This window comes from Lathyrus oleraceus, chromosome 4, assembly GCF_024323335.1.
Source record: "Lathyrus oleraceus cultivar Zhongwan6 chromosome 4, CAAS_Psat_ZW6_1.0, whole genome shotgun sequence".
Classification (NCBI taxonomy): domain Eukaryota; kingdom Viridiplantae; phylum Streptophyta; class Magnoliopsida; order Fabales; family Fabaceae; genus Lathyrus; species Lathyrus oleraceus.
This window is the reverse complement of record NC_066582.1, coordinates 143,006,266-143,023,240: the sequence shown is the minus strand read 5'-3', so window position 1 is coordinate 143,023,240 and position 16,975 is coordinate 143,006,266. Positions and strand designations below refer to the sequence as shown.

The 16,975-nt window shown below is 34.9% G+C and overlaps 1 protein-coding gene across 1 annotated transcript; it reads left to right on the top strand.

Annotated features, from left to right (window-relative positions):
- The first annotated feature begins 971 nt into the window (after window positions 1-971).
- Window positions 972-4,889, top strand: LOC127074142 (uncharacterized). The gene is made up of 11 exons (XM_051015437.1): window positions 972-1,436; window positions 1,510-1,585; window positions 1,854-1,937; window positions 2,060-2,164; window positions 2,613-2,693; window positions 2,799-2,863; window positions 3,585-3,654; window positions 3,735-3,812; window positions 4,081-4,178; window positions 4,283-4,418; window positions 4,655-4,889. Exons 1-11 carry the CDS (start codon window positions 1,183-1,185, stop codon window positions 4,799-4,801), a joined length of 1,194 nt encoding a protein of 397 aa, XP_050871394.1. The 5' UTR covers window positions 972-1,182; the 3' UTR covers window positions 4,802-4,889.
- The last annotated feature ends 12,086 nt before the right edge of the window (window positions 4,890-16,975 follow it).

The window sequence follows — 16,975 nt, the reverse complement described above, 5'->3', positions numbered from 1 at the left end:
CTCCATATTTCTCTCACTAGGGATCACCATGTAGAATAGGTTGTCAACCATGTGGAATAGGTTGTCAACTTGGAGGACAGTAATCCAAAGACTCAATTTTTAATTGACTAGAACAATAAAAGACATAAAGATGTTCTTCAATAAGATATTGACATCATTACACATGTCTGAGCTACCCTAACTAGGGGTGGCAGAACATGTGTGACATGCCAGACATGCCTGGTTTTATACGTTTTTTCGAGGACCGACCCAAGGTTTTATGATTGTACCCTATACTATAATCCCCCACTCTTTTTCTAACAAATTTTTGCAGGCACATGCTTAACGAGACAAACATGCATTTTTGCAACTTTAGTCTTTAGAGGTGCACGACTTGCCCGCCCCATCAGACCTACCATGTTCTCCATATTTTGTCGACCGAGTTAAGAATTTAGACTTACACCTTCTACTATGACCAATTTGCCCTTTTTTTCTAGGGAGAACATGTATATTTGTCACTCCTAATTAGAGGGCAACATTGATTATCAACTCCTAACTTTATCAGATGACAACATTGAATAGGAACCTCCTTTTACTCCTTATATATCAAAGAATTTCAAAGATATATATATATATATATATATATATATATATATATATATATATATATATATATATATATATATATATATATATATATATATATATATATATATATATATATATATATATATATATATATATATATATATATATATATATATATATATATATATATATATATATAACCCATAATTTAAGGTTGTTTCTCTTTAATTTTTTTCTTCTTATTTTTAGTTCTTTAATTCTATTTCCTTTTTTTCATCATTATGTTTATTATTTTCTTTTTCTTTTCTTTTACTTATGGATAAGGTTTGGCTACCCATTTTATCTTTATTTTTATCTTTTTTTTTTAATATAGATGAGCCTGAGACATATTATGAGTGTTTTTCAAGGTGTCAATATAGTTGTTTGAGATGTTTAAAAAGTAACAAAATAGTTAAAAAAAGACAAATGTATTAAGTAACCGAGGGAGTAGATAAGTTAACTAGTGTGATTATGAAGATTAGTTGACAAAATTAGACTATTTATTACTAATACATTAATCCTTGTTCTGAAACTGTAACCACCTCCTGCGTGTGAGAGAGTTAGCACCGTGACACAATGGCAGCTACCTTGCAAACTCCGCTTCATGCATCTATCTCCTCCTCTCCCGCATCATCATCATCTTCCATTCACGCAACCAGATCCCTCTCCTTCCTCCGTTCCACACCGCCACAAACTCTCCTCTTCAACTTCAAACACTCCTCCCCTCGAATTCGCTCTTCCTCCGCTGACACCGTTATCACTGAATTGGATGCTGTTTCGGCCTTCAGCCAGATCGTTCCAGATACTGTTATTTTCGATGATTTCCAAAAGTAACATTTCTTTGTATTTAATTACACGGAATTTGAATAAATGCTTGATTTTGATCTGATGTGTACTCTCCAGGTTTCCTCCAACTGCTGCTACTGTCAGTTCGTCGCTTATTTTGGGGATATGCGGTCTTCCAGACACTATTTTCAGGGTCAGTCCAGGCACTCAATATACTCCCTCAGTTTGTTGTTTTTTTTGAGATTTTACAAAATTGACATATTGATATAATCGAAGAGAATAATAAATATTTAATGGTATAATAGAAAAAATAACATTAATGACTCATTAATATTATAAAACGACTTATATTATGATACAAAATATTTTCCCAAGCGACTTCTAATAAAAAATGGAAAATAGAGGTAGTATTAACCTAGTGTAAGCGAGTTGCTTTATTTTAATAATTCTTCTTCTTGTAGAATGCTGTGGAAATGGCTTTGGCTGATTCTCAATGTTACGGCCTTGAAATTCCTAATGAAAGACTATCTTGTTTTGCCACTAAGGTATTTCCTTTTTTCAATCATGTTATAATAGTTCATTTCTTGAGAATACATAATTTTCTTTTAATTATTATATAACTTTTTTGGTGGCAATTAACTAGTTATAATTTCTGTTTCATGAGTAGGCTTTGGTGAACGTTGGTAGTGACATGGCAAAGCTCGTTCCTGGCCGCGTTTCAACAGAAGTGGATGCGCGTCTTGCTTATGACACACATGGCATTATCAGGAAGGTACTTCATGTTAGATTTATATTGCTACACATCTTGAACATGAGGTTATAATGTTGAGGTCTTTTGGAGATTCAATGCCTTATTTCTGTGAGTTTTCAAATCAAATTTTGTCTAATGTTTCAGATTTACAAAGTTCATATAAAGTGTCTACCTCAGTCGTGAGTAAGTGTCATGGTAGCTCCCTAATATTTATGCAAACAATTATGACTTTGGTATCAGATTTAGGGCAAGCATGGTTTTCAGTTTATTGTGTGCCATTATCATGCGAAAAATCCTCAAATTAAGAAAATAAGTATCTGTATACGTGCTTCCATAAATTCTCAAGTGTGTAAACAATTTGAAGTTCTTGACACCGTGTAGTTGTTAATCTGTTTAGTAAAAGCTTTGCGGTTTTTGAATCCTCAATGCTTAACAAACTACACATGTCTTTTGCTTATCAATTTTACAGGTGCATGACCTGTTGAAGTTGTACAATGATAGTAATGTCCCTCATGAACGTCTGCTATTTAAAATTCCTTCAACATGGCAGGTGAGTAATTTGGAAAAGAGGAATGGTAGTCCTAGATGAATTCAAAATCTCTGGTGCTATACTTTGTATGCTCATGACTTGTTTCTATTATTATTTTTTATTTAGGGAATAGAGGCTGCAAGATTGCTGGAATCCGAGGGCATACAGACACATTTGACTTTCGTTTACAGGTTGTTTTCCTGAATATTTGAAACAAATTTATACAAGAAGGATGTCATATCTGCTGTGTACGTTGCTATATATTCAGCGTGCACATTGATTAAAGGATTTGGTCTATCATTTTTTACAAAAACTTTTCTCTCTGGAATGCTTCTCAAACTTTGCATACATTATTTCTAAACGCCATGATTTAAACGAGGAGAAGTAAAATAATGTGTACAAGTTTACTTTTTCGTTTTTTGACCCCAAATGAGCGACCGTTTAAGATATAATCTCTAGTCTGGTATCTTTATTCTATTGCAATGATAATCTCCAGTTAGATATCTTTATTCTATTGCATTGGTAATTCTAAACTAGTTTGTAACTTATTGAGGCTGTACATATTAGCTTGGGAAATTTTAATTAAACTCAAAACCTAATCTTCTATTGAAAAGCATCTCCTGACATGTTGCTCACGAATTAGGAAGTTTATGAAAAACAAAATTTCTGCATTGAATGAAAGTCAAATTTTTGATCTAAGCAATTTGTATTTATTGAGGAAATGAATTGTTGTGTTAAAATTTCACATGACTTTGTCATAGTTAAAACTGTGCTCATCTTTGTTTCTTCATGAACATTCAACAGACGAGATCCTATCAAAGCTTGTGAATATTTATGAAGAGAGATACAAAACTTGTGATAATGTCACATGAAATTTTACCCTGTTATAACTTGTGATATTTTGCTCTACAGCTTTGCCCAAGCTGCAGCTGCTGCTCAAGCTGGTGCATCTGTGATTCAAATTTTTGTTGGTCGCATCAGGGTAATTTCTATTTCCATTTAATTGATGTATGTTAAATTACATATTTTTAAGAATCTTATTTGAACTTTGTCATTTTTTAGGACTGGGCACGTACTCATTCTGATGACGAAGAGATAGAAGCTGCCAAGCTGAGGGGAGAGGATCCCGGGTTGGCATTGGTCTGTTGTTCCGAACAACTCTTCCATTCATGTTCTTAGTCTGTGACTAGAATTTAAATTTAGCTTTGTCAAAATAAACTAATAAAGAAGTTCTTGGTGAAAACTTCGAAACAGAGATATGCTACATTTTTTGGCTAGTTTAAGTGTGCAATGTTGGGTGTGGGATCCATCTTGCTTCAGACAAGAATAAAAGCCTAGGATAGAAAAAGTTATGTTAAGTACTGATAAAGCTTATACCTGAAAGCATTATTAATATTGTTAATTTCAGATCACAAAGGCTTACAATTATATTCACAAATATGGACACAAGTCAAAGTTGATGGCAGCAGCAGTTCGCAACAAGCAGGACTTATTTAGCCTTCTGGGGTATGAAAAGACTTCCCTACAGCCATATCCAACTTAATTTCTAATGTAAGTTTAATTTATACAATACTCTATTAATTTTTTGTTTTACATTGCTCCTTGTCTAGGGTTGATTACATCATAGCTCCCTTAAAGGTGTTGCAGTCTCTCAAAGAATCTGTTGCTTCTCCTGAGGAGAAGTATTCTTTTGTTAGGAGGCTATCACCTCAGTCTGCTAGCAGATACACATTTAGTGATGAAGAGGTATGATTTCAGCCTTTAATATATAGTAGGAATTTCTGATTTGATCCCACAAAATAGATTTCTATTTTCCACCTTTGACGATGTAATAGAACATGTTAGCAACTTATCACTGCTTACCGTTAATGATAAGTAGTAATGCCATTCTTATGGTTGTTCCTTTATTGTTGTTAATCTCAACAGTCTTCAGTCAGAGAACTCTTGTTTTCTAAATATAGTAATGCTTTACTTATATTCAGCTTATTAAATGGGACCAAATGAGCCTTGCAAATGCCATGGGACCAGCAGCGGTGCAGCTTCTGACTTCTGGGCTGGACGGTTATGCCGATCAAGCAAAGCGGGTGGAAGATTTATTCGGGAAAATTTGGCCACCACCAAATGTATAACTTTACCTCTTTATGTTGCTCAATAGATGTTTACCTTGATGGAATAAACTGAACATTGAATGGAATCTTCTGATCGTTTTTTCGTTTCTCCCTTGATCTCTTGATCATTTTCAGTTTCCTTTCACGTAAAGCACCCGGTTCCTTAAAAGCATATTTATTATCTTTACACACATTATTTTGTTGCAGTTTTTATCGTCTTGATCTTGTTATTGGAGAGATTATAGTTTTTCCTTTGGGTGTTATACCTATTTCGTTTAATGATAGCTAGAGATTCATACTCGTATGAGGTTGAATTTGACCAAGCTTGAACAGCAGTGAGAGATGAAATCAATAATATCGGGTTGTATGAGGAATATAAAGTGCTGCAGACTGAGGCTTTTGCCTGGTGTGACTGTAGGCTATTTGCATGGCCGTGGCCACACGGTGTCGGCTGGCGGGCAAGGAGGTGTGGATTTAAGACAAGAACGATTTATCTTTCTTTCATTCTCATGTTTTTCATTGGGTAAAAGCCCTCAAATGCTCTATTGCAGGTACCATGGACAATAACAGGTTCAGTAATTTTAAGTAAGAGTAAGACCAGACCATATTTGAGAGTGTGAAAAAAGGTTATAGAATAGGACCACAATTTTTTCAAAATAAAATTATGGATAAAAAGGGTTTTATAATCTTCCATGTTAAGCCATAGTTAAATAGAGACCATATTTGTATTGTCACTATTGAACCATAGTTAACCAACATAAAGCTTATATAAAAACTTAAGACGGTCTCATAAAGCTTAACAAGGGGAAATGTCAAGTCAGAACTAGAATTGCAATTTCACTATATTGTAAGTGAATTGACATTGGGAATTACAAGTATGACATCAATGTTGAAAAAGTTACTAAGCTATAAGCCGTGTTTAAAGATAGAAATCCTAATCGGCTTAGAATCTAAGGAGGAACTCTCAATTGTAAAGACTTAGACTTAGAGAATCAAGTAAGGTGTGTTTAGTTGAGTCTTTTGTTTTATTTTGTGTTTTCATACTCTATTTGCAGCTTTTATTCCTATATTAAGGAATATAATATTTTGAATTGTAATTCGTTCCATCATTTTTAATGTTATCGTAACTATCCAAACACATGGAAGACTGTTTGAGAGAAAGTGAGAGGATCTCATATTTAAGGAGAGTCCTGAATAAGAATTCATGGGTAGTATTAGAAAAAGAGGCATTAAATTAGGAGAGTTTAAATCAAATCAATTTGTATGTTTGACTACTAAGAATAAATTTTCTTTCTTGGGTTAACGCCCTCTATAACACCCTAAACCTCGACTCTTAATATAAAAGAGAATTCTCACAACTTATGATGCTACTCAAAATACAACATGCAACTTCATGGATATTTTTCAAAAGTCTCGCAGCAGAAATCAAAATATCTCATCATAACGAATAATTATTCAAAGGAAAATAAGCAAAGGAAATAGAAGTCAAACACCAACTAAAAACAAATAATGTGCTCCGATCCCAATGTTACAAATCAGGGCATATAAACTATTAAAGTGCGATAAATGTAAAAATAAACGAAGGCAAGCTCCAAAGCTATCTTCCAACTCACAAGCAACTATTCCTGCTGAGTATTTGTACAAAAAATTGCACAAAGGGATGAGAATACACCATACAAATGTGAATGGTGAAAATCAACAACAGGATGGTAAACAACACCAATCACGAGTATATTATTCACACAAAACACAATCACAATTCAAATTGTAATGCAAATGCTAATTCTATCAACTCCTTCATCAATATGCATATGGTACCAAGTTTTGGAAATTAGAGGTATATTACTGATTGTCCATGTCTCTGGTTCCTCTTAAACTGTATCTCTCTCTGAACATGAGAATGCCACGGTTCCTCTCTGAATCTGGCCATCACTAGAGTGAAGTCCTACCTAACTCCAAAATATATGCATGCATGATCATGTATAAAAACTACATGCAACTCAACAATCATCATAAGTCGTCATCAAAATCACCATCATCAAAACGTCTTCAAAATATGGTTCCACTCTTGAACCAAAATATTGTCGATCATAAGTCTCATTGTAATTTCACTAGATTAGTAATCTCAAAAATATAATTTTAAAATAATTATTATTTACCTCAAAAGGAGTAAAATTATGTTATTACTCAACAATTCTAAACTTATCGAATTTACTCAATTTTTTTTAAATTTTATTATATTATTTATAACTCAATAAAGTTCTCAAAAACCTAAAAAATAGTTCAACATTCCTCAACTCTCATGACTCTAGGGTATACAAAAGTACTCTAAAATGCTCAAAAATTCTCTAAGGACATCTCTTCGCAGGTAACATTTTAGCTTAATTTACTCAAAAGTGACCATAAGGTTACCAAAAGGTCACCGACGTCAAAAATTGCTCAAAAATCATCGAAAAACTTCTTGAACTCGAAAACTGTCGAAAATGCCCTGAACCTCCCAATCCCGCCGTCGAACCCAAAACCCCCGCTACTGACCGCCGCCGAACCCGAAATCCTCGCTAATGATCGCCGCCCGCCGGCCACCACCGGTTGCTAAAGACCCGTGACGCGACACACTCATGTGAGAAATGTGCTCGCCGCCGCAGCCGACCCGCCACCGCAGCACCCTCCTCGCGACCTTGATTAAAAAATGTGACTACCACCGTTCGGCGCGGCTCTACCGTCGCCATCGCGGTGCGGTCAGCCGCCGTGGTAAGTGTTACGCAGCTCCAATCCACAAACTGCCCGCCGCCGTCCGGCGCGACCTGCCACTTTGACAACCACCGCATGACCCTCAAGCGCGATTAAGCCGTCGCCGATCCATGCTCCCCACGATTCTGGCGTCGTCCCCCAAAATCTGATTTTCGATTTTTTTCCAAAAAGTCTGATTTTTAGATTTATTTGAAAAAGTTCAGTATTTAAAAAAATTAAGTTTCCGACTCTTGATTTTTTTTGGAAAAAACAGATAGTAAAAATTGCACAGAAATTTGGGACAACAAACTAATTAAGGTTGCTCACATTCTTCATTAAAATTCTGTTATAACACAATAATTCCCACAATCCTCTCAGAATCCATCACAAGTTAACACATATTATAACAATGTAATACAACAACATATATACTTAGTGACCATATGGGTTTAATCCCAAATCCCCTTTAGTCACCCAAAGTAATACAAAGAAGCTAAATTATCTATCGATCGTTGCCAATAATATTTTGCCCAAACCTTATTCGGCCAAATACATTACAGAAAGAAAATAGAGCATAAATCCTAGAGCTGATTGAAGGATAATGATCCCTCACCACCCTGACTGCCTATAATCACCCATCAGTAAAGAAATCCCCCTTACCTTAGAATTACAGAAGCTTTTGGCTATGACTTCTCCTTCCTAGAATTCCTTAGGGTTCCTGCCTCTTTCTCTCTTTTCCACTTTCACGTATCAGCCTAATTTCCAAAATCCTCATTTTTTTTCAATTTAGATAACCTAAAAGGCTTTATGTTAAATCATAACTCTGCCTCAACTCTTTGGCTTATACTCCTTGTCATTCAAATTTCACTAAAGTTATAATTTCACCCAAAATTCACAATTCCCATATTTTTATTATTTTAACTAAATAAAAATTTAAAGTAAAATAAAAAATTAATATGAATCTTCAAAAAGTGAATTATTCTAATAATTCTATTTTCTTCAATTACTAATAAATAATTAAAAGTATCTAATTATCTATAATAATTCAAATAATCCTATTTTATCCCTTTGCTCTCAAATTCTATATCTCCGGTAATTATTAAATTACCAAATTATCCATAAACACCAAATAACTCAAATAATTTAATTAGATCAAATAACACACAAATAAGAACATCAATTGCCGCGCCGCAAAAAATAAAGAGTCGCCACCAAATTTTATTTATTCTAAAGAAAAGAGAAAATATCGATAAAACCCCTAAAACATGGTCGTCGCAACCAAGAGCGGATTTAGGAGTCGATTATGCAAGAGGAATGTATTAGTATCCCTCATATCCGATATACTCAACGTGAACCATTTTTCTTGTTCTATGTGTGTAAGTGTGTTGTTATCTGAAGGTTACTTGTGATTGCTTAAAATGAGGAAAAAATAAGTTAGTTAGTTAGTATGCTCGTCAAGGATTCAGACCCTCATGCCTATGTATCCTCATAGTGCAATGAGAAAATCAGAGCTCCTTAGTTCGTGGTAGAAAATATATATTTGTTGGTTCTTTTTAGTGAACAATGTTAATGTTTGTGTTCTAGTAGTTAAACGTTGCTTGTATGCTCGCGTATGGGAGACTTAAGCGTTTATTTGTATTGTGGTAGAACGGAAATAACATGTCCTTTGTGAAAAGGTTTTGAATTTCCTAAGGTGGAAAATTGAATTTGATTGGTTGTGATTGATTTAGAGTAGGAGACAAATATCATATCACAAGCTAAGTACGGTTGGAAACTTGAGTACTTGGGAGTTGAAAGGACAATTGTATCCCGACCTCTCTTTTTCATCCAAAGAGTTTTTGTTTATGAAATTTGTAAGGTGATTTAAATCATTGGTGCTTAGAGAGAGACAAATATCTAACCACAGGCCAAGTATGGTCGGCAATCGGAATACTCGAAGCTGAAAGGGAAATTCATCATAACCTCTTTTTTTTTTGCTATAAGGGGATCAAATTAAACTTGTTTGTTTAAAGTGTTTTTTGAATGGAAGAGAAGTATTGAGCCACAAGCTAAGCACGATCGACAACTCTAGTACTTGATAAATGATGTGTACAAGTACATACACCTCATCCTTCTTCATCTAGTTTATTATAAAAGAGTTTTGAAAATGACTCGACGTTGGATCAAGAGTTTGAGATTGAATATGAAAATTGTGTGAATTAAATGGAAGAGGTACTTGACGTTGGATCAAGCACTCGCGTTGCATTCAATTGGATTTGATTTGGAAAAATACTTGACGTTGAATCAAGTTTATTTTTATTCTTTTGGAAAAAAGTTCCTTTTTAACTCGCTTTTGATTATTTTCTAAGTTAACGGACTAGTGAGAAAAGCGATAAAATGGAAAGCGATAAAAATGTTATATGTTCATGGGAGTGGGGTACATTTTGTTTAAATGGGGGATACTCATTCACCATACAAAATTAAACCATACACATAAGAATCATTCAAGTGCACCAAAATAAATCATTCATGCATGCAATCAAGCGTGATGAATTTAATTTCTAATGAGTTCTAATTGAAAATAAAGAGTCAAACTCTAAATTAAATCCAATTAAAATCTAAATAGAAATTGATCCTAATTAAGCTAACCATTTTTAATGTGCATTTTTTAGGAATTAACATGACATTGAAAAATGAAATTAAGCACGTTGGAACCTAACTTCTAATGATAAATTAAAGAAACTCATACCATCAAATTCAAATAAATTACAAAAGAGAAAATATTCTAATCAACTATGATACATAAATTTATTATGAATTTACATGAATTTAAATGTGCATGTTCATTAATTAAAAGTATAGCAAAACTTGACAAAAGAATGATAAAAAATAAGAAATAAAAGAAAAACAATTAAATATGCAGGGGTGTATGAACCAGAGGGTGTGCAACCTAGAAACATAAGCCTTAGACCTAACAGATAAGGCTTAAAGACAAGGTGTTGTTGTTGGGTTCAACAAGTGGTAGCCTAAGCAAAACAGGGGTATGAAGAGCAAAACAGTGGGTTCAAAGGCTAGACCCAACAAAATTTGGTAAGGAAGAGAAGAAAAAAAATCAACAACACTAAACTTCATCTATACACATCATGTTCAAGTTTATGTCAAAAAACAACCACCACCAGAGCTTTTGCTCCACCGCGCCAGATGCAACTGAGTTGACCAAAATCAAGAAATAACACCACTAATCTACTCCTTTCAACCTCCTCAATCCCAATCTCTCATAAATTATTTCCAAAGATGAACCAATTCTTTAAATTGAAACAATAAAGCTATGAACCCTAACCATGAAAACTGAAATTAAATGGAGGTAGAGAAAAATAAAGCCACCAAACCTTGGGGATTTGATTCTCCAATGCAAAAGCTACATTGTGATATAAAAAATGCAAAAGCCACCAAACCTTAGGGCAATAATTAGTGTTAAGTGTTCTCATTAGTAAGTTGGTTATAAAGTTAATGGTGTTAATGCGTTGTTAAGTTGTTAGTTGGAACTGTCATTGGAGTGTTAAATGGAACTCTTATGACATTTAGGTGATGTTAGGATTGGAATATGTTAGTGTAGCTCAATGTTTTGATGAGTGTTAGTATGTTAGGAATGCTTGGTTCAATGCATGAAGTAGTTTATTTGTTGCTACATAATTGAGTGTAAGTTGCTATGTGTTATGTGAAATGGTTTAGCAATGATTTGGAATAGTGAAAATGGTTCTGCAATGTTGGAAATGTACTGTTTTTTTACTTCTGATGTAGGTGCAACCGGTTACCAAATATGGTGTAACCGGTTACACACACGAAAACTGGTGTAAAATGGTTGATTTTTGGTTGTTCAAAGCAGTAATTGGTTACCTGGTTTTGCGTAACCGGTTACACACTTGAAAATGAGTGAAAAATGGCTACTAGAATTGTTGAACATGCAGGTGTAACCGGTTACACTGATTTGTGTAATTGGTTACCAAAATGCAAATTGGCTTTTTGGATGCTGAAATGACATGAGTAACATGTAGGGGTATGCAAAATAACCAATAACCATAAACTAAATTGATATCCAAATTAATCCAGATTTTAAAACCTAGCCAAAAATTATATTTTTAAATCGGTGGCCCATTTATCAAATTAAAAAATCATTGTTCAATACTGAATCAAATCTCGGATCATCGGAAATTAGAAAAACACACACAAGTTTATTGAAATTTCAGCCACACATGTTTATTGATTTTCAGAAACCCTAACCCTCAAAATTCCAAATCTTCATCTCTTTCTTCTTCATCATTATTCAAATTTCAAACCCTAATCCTCGTTTGTATCTTAATTCTCCAAATCATTATTATGGTTTATCGAAATAGTTGTAAAATCTGCAAAATTGTTCTTCAAATCCAATGAACTCGTCCTTCAACAACGTCTCCACGAGTTCTCTTCTTAATAATAAGTGTTTCAGGTTCAAGTGAAATTCTACTTTGAAGCTTTAGTTTTAACTTTCATATTTGACTAATTAACCGTAAAATCGACAAAATTTGTGTTTCAGGTCCAAGAAAAAACTCTGCCAACATTTTCACTCTACATCTTCCATTGATACTCATGTTAACATACTGATCGCTCGACTTTATGAGTCGAATTGGGGTACAAACTGCAAGTGCACAGTTCTATCGCGTAGTTTTAAAAGATATCGATCCCACAGGGACTTATGAATCGATATACCGTTATCTAAGGTTACTTCGTAAAGCTAAGGCAGGTAATACTTTGATTTTTGGGGGAAAAAGCTAAAACTAAAATAAGATCTAAAATTAATATCTAATAAGCGGATATCGGTATGTAATTCGTCGTAATTAGGGAATCAATTCTTTATTGGTTTCTTGGTTTTAAAATAAATCTTTTCAGTTGACGCTATTGATTAAAAGTTTTATCTCAAACTCTCGCTCTGTTGAATAAACTATGATTTTATATTAACGTAGCTGTCACTTATAGTTAAGTCAAAAACCACTTTTTGAAAACAATAGAATCCGTAGAAACTCTTTTAAGAAAACACTAATCGTTTAAACACCCTTATCTCAAACTCTCGCTCTGTTGACTTAGGTTATATAATTAAATTCAAATGCTTAACTCTCGTCCTCACATTCAATCTTTAAAAATACTTTTTGAAAAAGGTTAGAATTTAATTAACTCTAGAAATTGCTCTCGCCCTGATCTAGAATTAATGTCCAATTTACACTGTCCAGTCAAAACCTCAAACTCTCGCTCTATTGATTTTAACTTCTTTATGTCTTTTACTTTCGTACAAAAACTTTGTTATTAAACCTGTAAATTGAGACCGTAAAAAGAGTGTTTTTCATTTTAAACTTAATTAAACCAACTTAGTTTTGATTTCTTCATTCCGCTTACTTTACATACCGATACCTAAATAAATTAGCCAGACATACTCAACAGATCCAAATAATCAGCATGCATAAACAGATTCATCGCAGGCAAGCAGTATAAATTAATAATAAAAACAAGCATATATAAATTCAACAAATAAATAAAGAACCTGAATAATTAAATAACAGTCTTGAACACTCCACCACAGACCGGTTGGATTTGTTCTTGAGTTCTTCAATCAGGCAGAAAAATAAAGCGAAGGAATAAAAAAAAACTAGATTCTAACGTAAGGTTAGATCCGGTAAAAGGTACACAATAGTTTCCGGTGTAGAAACTATTGTGCGAAAAATTAATTAAGTGCTAGAAAAGAAAATAGAATTGCAAAAGAAACAATATAAAAATTATAAAAGAAGTACTATAAGGAATATGCTTAAGCTGCTGGAAAAAGAAAAATGCGAAAAAGCGAAAACTGGAAAAAGTCTGGAAGCGTCGAACCGTGGAAGGGTTTGCAAAGCTGGTATTTATATTGGTACTTTCCGTAACGGTCTTCAGAAGTAGTCCGCGTCAAGGGGTCTTCACGTAACGAAGGGATAGGCGTGGAAATAGGATTCAGCGTGCAAATAGGACTCAACGTCTCTGAAGGCAAAAATGTAGGGGAATGGTGTGACGTCCGTCACACCATGTGTGACGCTCGTCACACAAGTGTATACAGCGTGACGCTCGTCACAGCCTCTGTGACGCTCGTCATAGGCACAACGCCTGTGCCTTCTTTGGGCTGGGCTTGGCTTTTGCTATTTGTTTCCAAAAACTTCTTTTTGCACCTCCTTTTCTTCCTTTTTTTACTTTTGCTTCAAATAGACTACCTGAGATAAATAGAAAGGAAATACCGCGTAATATCTGATAAAATGAAATAAATTAAAGTAAATAATAATATAATTTAATTGAATTAAGTCCTAAAATGTGATATAATTTCATGTTATCAAACTCCCCCATACTTAGCTCTTTGCTTGTCCTCAAGCAAAATACAATATAGAACTTGTTTTAAAATTTTTAGCCAGATGAAATTTCAAAACACACATCAATTCGTACTAGGTTGCATGTAAACCTTGTTTAGAAGTAACTTGAGTTTAATCTTGACATCAACAACCACCGTCACAACCGCAGATAACCTCACTTTATGCAAACCAGTTCAAGTAATGCCATTATAGCTGTCCTAGTTCCTTTACTCTTATTTCACCCGTTTTCATTCTAGCGAAATCACATTAAGCCCTTTATCTTTTCGCGCACATAGTGGAGTAACCGGTTAGTGATACTGATCCCCTTTTTTTTTTGCTAGAAGTTCTGGTACATAAGTCGGATAACTTTGTTATTCAGTCCATTGCAAATTGCGGGGGATCGGACCGTAGTCCGCCCTACCAAGTTCAGTACCAGATACCTGCTGAACCAACTCATAATGGACCTTTCATATTATGCTTTTGTATGATCTGCAACCTTTAGATTAAATGATCTGGTAAGAATCACCTAACTTAATTAGTGCATTTCCTGATATGTATATATATTTTTTTATGTTACTTTGGGAATCATTCACTTATATTCATCGGCTCTCCACGTAGTTTGCTATTAAGATGGTGCTGACTTCTCGTATAAACTACTCGGGGTTACTATGAAACTAAAAGTTCAAGGGATTGGTATAATAGGTACTCATTCTGATCTGACATGTTGAGGTTCTTAGAGCGTTGTTATGGTAATAATTTTTGTCTTGATTTCACTCAAGTTTTATAAAATAAGCAACCTTTATACTTACTGGGTGTGTTAAATTTCTGTTATTATGGCTCATGAAAATTTGAGGGGAATAGATAATATAAAGTTTTCACGCTAGGGACTTAACTTAAAATAAATCTATATTATAATAATTTTTTTTTTGTTTTTTTGTTTTTTTTTATAAGGGAAATAACAATGAAAAGAAAGATACATACTTGAAAAGGAAAATGGAGGATAGAAAGAACATGGTTCCCCCCCCCCATACTTGAATAAAACATTGTCCTCAATGTTTGAAGGAAAATAAATGAAATACAAAAAAGAAAGGAAAAAGAAAAGTTAAGGTTGCCTTCCGCCTCTTGTTCTTGAGCCTGGTGATCGCTGACGTAAGTCTAAATTGTCGAACCTGCTAAACAACTCAGTGAACCGCTGATCGGTTATGGCATTCCTCTCTTCCTGCTGTTGTTGCATTTGGCGCATCATTTGCATCATTTCGAGATTCTGTGCTTGCATACCATCAATAGCATCCATGATGTCGTCGTTGGTTGCAGGCCTTCTTCGTCGACGACGTCGGGAGGATGGGCCAGCTGCAGTATCGGAAGGGTTGAGCGGGACTGATTGTTGTTCAGGAGCGTTATCACCTTGCTCCATTTCTTCGAACTCGTCTGCAGACGGGTTTGTATGTGAAGGCTCGGTAGCTTCAGGAGCATTCAGATCATAGAGGTGGCGGTTGGGATTGGTGACATCTGTTAGGGAAATGTTGGGGAGAACAACGCTTGGGACGGCCTGGTTATTCACCATAAGGTAATATTTTCCGCCTACTCGGTTCTTTATTAGGTGGCTGGACCGACAGTAGCCTATATCCATAAATAGGGGAGGTAACGATTCTAAAGTTTGGAGTCGGTCCCCTAGGTTTAAGCCAAGTGCTATGGTGGTTATTAATCCACCAATTACAAAAGGTTGACGGCCTCTAGCACATAAGGTGCGGATATGATGAAATAGGAAGGAGACGGCGTTTACCTTAGCCTGCGGTTCGAAGACGCATTCGAGGAAGAAGAGTTCCTTTGCGTTGACCTTGCTGTTGTTCGGTCTTCCAAAAACGTTGTTTTGTAGGATGCGGATAAAGTACCGGATAGTTGGGTTATGTATATGGGAAACAAGGAGCTCTTCCCAGTTGTTGGCATCTACTCCGGATATTTTCCTAAAGAGGTCGAAAGCAGCAACTGTGCTCCAGTTTAGGTTTGGAGGGATTCTGGGGTAGACTTGACCTTCTGTGGGGAATTGTAGCATGGTACTCAATTGGTTTTGGGTTAAGGAGTACTCGGTGTTGAACATACGGAAGGTTGCGGTACCGGTTAAGAATTCGTCCTCACCGACGGGAGTGTTGTACGCGTATGAACTTAAGAATTCTAAGGTTAGGGAGGGTAGGTGGGTTGATTGTGCGTGCATAGAAAGGTTAGATCGGCAAGGCGGAGCATCCACTCGATACCTTGAAGTAATCCTAATTGTTGTAAACAAGTTGAATCAGGATACCTGGTAGAGACGACGCCTCGCTGTTGAAAGCGCTCGAATTGCTCCCTTTGATAGTTTTCATCTCCGGATCGGAAGATGATATTTCCGAAATTCTGATTTCCCGCCATACTGATGAATGAATTTAAAGGAGTAATAAAGAAAAGAAATGTATTTGATATTAGAGAGTGGTTTGTGGTGAATGGAGGAAGGTTTGGTGGGTATTTATAGGAAAAGAATTTGGAAGTTGGAAAGGAGGTGGTTGAAAAGTGAATAAATGTGGGTTAATGGGAATAAATGGGGAAGGTAAAAAGTTGAAAGGGTGTAACGTTCGTCTCCAACGGCTATGTAACGTTCACCTAGTCTGGAGGTGTTACGTTCGTCACAGGGGCGTGACGGGCGTAACAAGTACTTGGCATGCCGTCCGTCATAGATTGTGTGACGCTCGTCACACGGTCTTTTTGGCATGGCTTCAGCTAGCGTTCTTCAGAATAACTTGGTAATTTATTTTTTTATTATTTATTTTGTTTTGCTTCAGATTATTTTATTTTGCTATTTAATTTTCCTGTATGTCATTCTACTTTGCATAATGATGCATAAATATATTGTTCTTTAATAAGTCATGTAGGCAGCAACAGTAGAGAGCATAATAGATATTACATAATAAAATGAATAAATAGCTTCAATAAAATAATCATAATGTAACAATGGAGAAAAACAAAAATGCGAAAGAGAAACAAATACGAACATAATTTGAAATAACATTAAATAAATAATCTAACTTAAGACTAAATAACTAAGAAAAATAAATTCTAT

What these genes read in the sequence shown, in the direction of transcription:
- LOC127074142 (XM_051015437.1), top strand. Translation starts at nt 1,183, where the DNA reads ATGGCAGCTACCTTGCAAACTCCGCTTCATGCATCTATCTCCTCCTCT. An exon ending in CACATGGCATTATCAGGAAG is followed by an intron (nt 2,165 to 2,612) that starts GTACTTCATGTT and finishes TCAATTTTACAG; the next exon opens with GTGCATGACCTGTTGAAGTT. An exon ending in GACTTATTTAGCCTTCTGGG is followed by an intron (nt 4,179 to 4,282) that starts GTATGAAAAGAC and finishes CTCCTTGTCTAG; the next exon opens with GGTTGATTACATCATAGCTC.